Source organism: Salvelinus alpinus, chromosome 2 (assembly GCF_045679555.1).
Source record: "Salvelinus alpinus chromosome 2, SLU_Salpinus.1, whole genome shotgun sequence".
In the NCBI taxonomy this organism is placed as follows: Eukaryota; Metazoa; Chordata; class Actinopteri; order Salmoniformes; family Salmonidae; genus Salvelinus; species Salvelinus alpinus.
Window position 1 is genome coordinate 98,714,724 of NC_092087.1, and position 6,700 is coordinate 98,721,423.

At 45.4% G+C, this 6,700-nt stretch overlaps 1 protein-coding gene across 1 annotated transcript in view; it reads left to right on the forward strand.

Annotated features, from left to right (window-relative positions):
- The first annotated feature begins 1,905 nt into the window (after positions 1-1,905).
- Positions 1,906-6,700, forward strand: part of LOC139568373 (zinc finger protein 345-like) — a 6,876-nt gene continuing 2,081 nt past the window's right edge. Inside the window, exons 1-2 of the mRNA XM_071390156.1 lie at positions 1,906-3,368; positions 3,529-6,700. The exon at positions 3,529-6,700 is cut by the window's right edge and continues 2,081 nt beyond it. Coding sequence (XP_071246257.1) covers positions 4,087-5,967 — 1,881 coding nt within the window. The 5' untranslated portion in view covers positions 1,906-3,368; positions 3,529-4,086 and the 3' untranslated portion in view covers positions 5,968-6,700. The remainder of the gene's footprint in view (positions 3,369-3,528) is intronic.

The window sequence follows — 6,700 nt, forward strand, 5'->3', positions numbered from 1 at the left end:
ATTAAACATATAGTTTCTATGTCAAAAGGTTTTGTCATATTTCAGTCTTCCGTGATGTATATAAAGTGTAATATTGGGATGCAAACTCAAAATGTAACTCTATATATCTTTATAAGCCCATAACCATGTGTGTGAGGTGTATACTTTTGTTTCAAAGGAGATTTGTTTAAGACTAACAAGAGACAATCTCTGTGACCCTGATTCAGCCCACTGCAGTAAATTAAAAGACTCAGGCCACAACAAATGAAATTAAACAATATACCACATTAATTCTTACTAGTAATACATTTATTACATACATTATTTTGTGTGTGTGTTTTGTTGGAGTAATTTTAGCAACAACAAAAAATGATTTGGTCTGGTCAAAAATCTGAGTGGCTGATAGATTTTTGTCTATACCTGCCACAGTGGCTGATAGATTTTTGTCTATACCTGCCACAGTGGCTGATAGATTGTTGTCTATACCTGCCACAGTGGCTGATAGATTGTTGTCTATACCTGCCACAGTAGCTGATAGATTTTTGTCTATACCTGCCACATTGGCTGATAGACAACAATCTATACCTGCCACAGTGGCTGATAGATTTTTGTCTATACCTGCCACATTGGCTGATAGATTGTTGTCTATACCTGCCACAGTGGCTGATAGATTTTTGTCTATACCTGCCACAGTGGCTGATAGATTGTTGTCTATACCTGCCACCGTGGCTGATAGATTTGTGTCTATACCTGCCACAGTGGCTGATAGATTGTTGTCTATACCTGCCACAGTGGCTGATAGATTGTTGTCTATACCTGCCACCGTGGCTGATAGATTTTTGTCTATACCTGCCACATTGGCTGATAGATTGTTGTCTATACCTGCCACAGTGGCTGATAGATTTTTGTCTATACCTGCCACAGTGGCTGATAGATTTGTGTCTATACCTGCCACATTGGCTGATAGATTGTTGTCTATACCTGCCACAGTGGCTGATAGATTTTTGTCTATACCTGCCACAGTGGCTGATAGATTTGTGTCTATACCTGCCACAGTGGCTGATAGATTGTTGTCTATACCTGCCACAGTGGCTGATAGATTGTTGTCTATACCTGCCACCGTGGCTGATAGATTTTTGTCTATACCTGCCACATTGGCTGATAGATTTTTGTCTATACCTGCCACAGTGGCTGATAGATTTTTGTCTATACCTGCCACAGTGGCTGATAGATTTGTGTCTATACCTGCCACAGTGGCTGATAGATTGTTGTCTATACCTGCCACAGTGGCTGATAGATTGTTGTCTATACCTGCCACAGTGGCTGATAGATTTGTGTCTATACCTGCCACAGTGGCTGATAGATTGTTGTCTATACCTGCCACAGTGGCTGATAGATTTTTGTCTATACCTGCCACAGTGGCTGATAGATTGTTGTCTATACCTGCCACGGTGGCTGATAGATTTTTGTCTATACCTGCCACGGTGGCTGATAGATTGTTGTCTATACCTGCCACAGTGGCTGATAGATTTTTGTCTATACCTGCCACAGTGGCTGATAGATTGTTGTCTATACCTGCCACGGTGGCTGATAGATTTTTGTCTATACCTGCCACAGTGGCTGATAGATTGTTGTCTATACCTGCCACAGTGGCTGATAGATTGTTGTCTATACCTGCCACAGTGGCTGATAGATTTTTGTCTATACCTGCCACAGTGGCTGATAGATTTTTGTCTATACCTGCCACAGTGGCTGATAGATTTTTGTCTATACCTGCCACAGTGGCTGATAGATTTTTGTCTATACCTGCCACAGTGGCTGATAGATTTTTGTCTATACCTGCCACAGTGGCCGGTGGACCAAAACGTTGGTGATCGCGTGCCCACTGGAGCCGCTTCTTCTTGTTGTTTTTAGCTGATAGGAGGGGAATCCTGTGTTGTCGTCTGTTGCAATAGCCTATCCGTGACAAGGACGAGTTGGGCGTTCCCAAATGCCGTTTTCCACGCCACTGTTGTACCGTTTATGTGTCTGTTTGTGGCCCACCTGTTAGCTTGCACGATTCTTGCCATTCTCCTTCAACCTCTCATCAACGAGCTGTTTTCGCCCACAGGTCTGCTGCTGACTGGATGTTGTTCTGTTTGTCGCACCATTCTCAGTAAACCCTAGACGCTGTCGTCTATGAAAAGCCCAGGAGGCCGTCAGTTTCTGCGATATTGGAAACGGCGCGCCTGGCACTGACAATCATACCACGCTCAAAGTCGCTTAGGTCACTTGTTTTGCCAATTCTAGCGTTTTACCTTGTCACGAACATAAAAAGTACAACAGTGTATTAAAGCATCTCATTAATTGAACAGTCGATCTGCCTGTAGCTACCAGACAAAAATAAATTGTAATTTTATTATAATATTGACGCTGAGCTTAAAATGTCTAGTTAGCACCTTCTAACGTTAGTTAGCTACCAAACTAGCTAGCTAGTCTCAGAGCAGAGCTAACGCTAACTAACCTAATCCTAGCTAACGGTTATGTAAACCTAGCCTCTAATTACAACGTTTGAACGAACGTTGGTAGATAGATACCTGACCAGCTCTTCTTCTTCGAGGTTTTATTGGCGGACAACATCCCAAAATGGTGTATTACCGCTTTATACTGGGTGTGGTGAAAAGTGAGAAGCTTTAAAGACAAAAATAAAAATAATAATATAATAATCCCTACTCAGGCTCTGGGGGCCGAGAGGGTGGCACCACACTAGAAAGTCCCCCATGTCGTTCTTCAGAAGTAAAATCTTTTAATCCCAGAAATTGTTCATCTGCAGAAACATTGATATTTATTGTCTTCCTTTCAACTTGTACTGTGCCGTTTATCCCCACTGCTGTAAATGACAGGAGGTCCACTTCCTTTACAGGATTTATGGATCCTGCTGTTGATCCTCAGGCTGTGGTGTAGGCTCTAATGTAAACCTTCCGTTCTTCACTACCGCCGGACCTTCAAATATACTCACCTTTTCCACCCTTTTGACAGCCTCCGCATCGGAGACTCGCTTAACTGCCCTGATTTTGGACTCATCGGCTCGTTTTTAAATGTCCCTTTAGAAGTATTCAGTAACTAGCTAGCTACTCAAACGCGTGTGGTTAAACAGAACTCGATCGCTTGGCCACTCGGTGGGCGGGCTTTGCGACTTGGAATCCAATCAGATGTCCGTTCCGTCGGTATGCTGGGCCAATCCAAAGCAACCGCGCCCTCCCTCACCGAAACTAGCCTGCACGTTTACTCAAAACAAACCACAACGGCCACACCAGAGCTTTGCAATAACAACAAGTTTTTATAAGTTACTTAGCGACATCGCCGGAGGGTAATTCTTAAACGGGCGAGTAAAATAACAAGGCAGAAAGGTGTGGGGTTCACCAATGATTTGTAACTAGCTGGTATGTAGCTAGCTATGTTGAAAGTAGCCTAGCTAGGTTGGCTAACTGGATTTAAGCTTGCAAGCTAGCCAGTAGCTCGGTCTTGTTTGTTTCTTTGTATGACTCTATATTCTCCCGATTCACACAGGCACGGACCTCTGACCAGACATGTCCGAGTATCTGAAGAGAGAAGACCACAGGTATGGACTTCTCACCAGAGATTTTTTTTAACCAAAACCCCTTCTTGATGCGTACACCAAACGTGTAAAAAAGATTGCAAGGACTCAAGGGACTGTTGATGTTACGTCAAGACTAGCCCGAGTATGAGCCTGTCGGAGATGGACGGTAAAGCCATGAAATGCGAGATATTTTCATTGTAGTGAAAGTGGAAGAGTTCAATACTGCCCTACCAAGCAACAGGGCAGTAACTGCTCATAGTGTGGAACTGAGAGAAAATGGCTTTTATTTACCTTGGTTTCACAGTAACTTTATGCAGTAACTGCTAACATGACCCCATTTACTCCAAAACACAATACAATAGAGGCAGGATACTTGTCCACATGATTAAGCATGTATTTAATGTAGCAAAAAATGACATTAACACATTTTAGACCAAATAAGCAGTTACTGCCTTTTTTGCTTGGTAGGGCACTATAACGATATACTTGTAATAAGTGTGAACAGCTCCCTGCCTCAAAAGATCATTATGCTACTAGAGAACAGGGTCCTGAATGAACGTCTCTCTCTGGCCAAGGAGACTTCAACACTGAACGCTGATTCTGATGAAGTCACAATCCCAAATGATCTCAAGGATCATCCAGGGAGTTCTACCAGACTGGGATCCTCTGCTGTGGCTACTATGAACACTACCATGGACCACTTTCCTGAATTGACAGGTCACACACAGATGAAAACAGGAGCCCCCCTGTCTTCGCCGGGGCCATCCGATGAGGCCCTCCCCCTGTCTTCGCCGGGGCCATCCGATGAGGCCCTCCCCCTGTCTTCGCCGGGGCCATCCGATGAGGCCCTCCCCCTGTCTTCGCCGGGGCCATCCCATGAGGCCCTCCCCCTGTCTTCGCCGGGGCCATCCCATGAGGCCCTCCCCCTGTCTTCGCCGGGGCCATCCCATGAGGCCCTCCCCCTGTCTTCGCCGGGGCCATCCCATGAGGCCCTCCCCCTGTCTTCGCCGGGGCCATCCCATGAGGCCCTCCCCCTGTCTTCGCCGGGGCCATCCCATGAGGCCCTCCCCCTGTCTTCTCGGGGGCCATCCGATGAGGCCCTCCCCCTGTCTTCGCCGGGGCCATCCGATGAGGCCCTCCTCCGCCGCTCTTGTGACAAGACATTTACCAGTCGGTCTAAAAAACATAAGAAAAACCCCTCAAGAGATGCATCTCAACCCTGTGACCAGTGTGAGAAGAGTTTTGTTACACTAAAACTTCTGGAAAAACACCAGATGAGTCACTCCAACTCTCATGTGTGCTCTGATTGTGGAAAGAGATTCCGTCGGGCTGATCACCTAAAGAGACATCAGAGAGGCCACACTGAGAACAAACTGTACATTTGCCCTCATTGTGGGAAAAGCTTTGGTTACTCTGGAAAGTTAACCCAACATGTGAGACTTCACACTGGGGAGAAACCCTACCAGTGCTCCGATTGTGGCAAAATGTTTGCTGCTATTAAAACAATGAAAAGACACCAAGGGGTTCATTCAACACATAGGGTGAAGCCTCATGTTTGCACTACCTGTGGAAAGGGCTTTGCTCGACATGAATACTTAAAAAAACATTGCACCATTCACACTGGAGTGAAACCGCATCAGTGCTCTGACTGTGGAAAGAGCTTCCGTCTGCTTGATCATTTAACTCGGCACCAGAAAAAAGCACACGGAGAGAGGCTATTCCCTTGCTTTGTTTGCAAACAGCGTTTTGTTTCAGAGCACACCCTGAAAGTTCATCAGAAAAAGCATACAAGGCCTTACCACTGCTCCCTATGTGACAAGAGATATGCCGATAAGGGGAATTTAGCAGTCCATCTGCGTGTACACACTGGAGAGAAGCCACACCTTTGCTCCCAGTGTGGGAAATGTTTCTCTGGTAAACAACAACTTCAATTACACCTCTTGGTACATTCAGGTGAGAAGTCTTATAAATGTTCTCACTGTGAAAGGAGTTTCGCTAATACACCTATCCTGAAAAGACACATACGAACCCACACCGGAGAGAAACCGTACCACTGCTCTGAATGTGGGAGGAGTTTCGCTGATGGGGATACACTCACAAAACATCTGCGAACCCACACTGGAGCGAAGCCGTACCTTTGCTCTCTGTGCGGGAAACGTTTCTCTGTTAAACAACGTCTTAAAGAACATCTAATGGTACATTCAGGTGAGAAGCCTCATACCTGTTCTCACTGTGCGAGGAGTTTCACTAGTACATCTAATCTGATAAGACACTTGCGAACCCACACTGGAGAGAAACCGTTCAAATGCCTTGACTGTGGGAAGGGGTTTGCTCGCTCGGCAACCCTCAAAAATCACCAGCGTATCCACAGGAGCGTCACCAAGGACCAAGCTCCCAAGGACCAATAGCTGCACAGAGAACTCTACAGAGTAGCTTCACCACAACTGTCTGTCATGTGTCTGTACCAGAAGTCAGAATATCAGAAAAAGTATTCTCTGTAGGCTCTATTTCTCTTACATTATGTTAAGGGGTTTTAAGTGGGGATGCGCGATATATCGGTGAACATATCGGAATCGTCTGATATTAGCTAAAAATGCCAACATCGGTATCGGCCCGATGTCTAGTTTAACACTTATGTCAAAAACCGATGTCAAAGCTACCGTATATACCTAATGTAACGTAGGTACATGACGTAACGACGCCACATAAAATTTTGCGCTACACCTACAACACAGAATTCTTAACCTGGCCCACAATGTCTGCCGTGTGGATCGAGCAGTCAAGCAGTCATTTGAAAGAGTAAGAAAATTTCAACGAGACAACTCAAAGGCGAAATCCATTAAAGCCTTCGATAATGGAATTCATTCCCCTTGACAATCCACTGTTCTCTGTGGTGGGTGATGTTGGTTTTGGCCGACTGGTCGAGCACCTAGAGCCCCAGTACACACTACTAAGTAGGCACTATTTTTCAGATGTTGCCCTACCGGAGTTACACAGTATTGTTGAAACGCACATCCATGAGCTACTTGCTATTGTTGGTTTTGGCCGACTCGTCGAGCGCCGGTACACACTACCAAGTGCTCTAGTTTCAGATGTTGCCCTACCGGAGTTACACAGTAATAGCGTCACTGCTATTAGCTT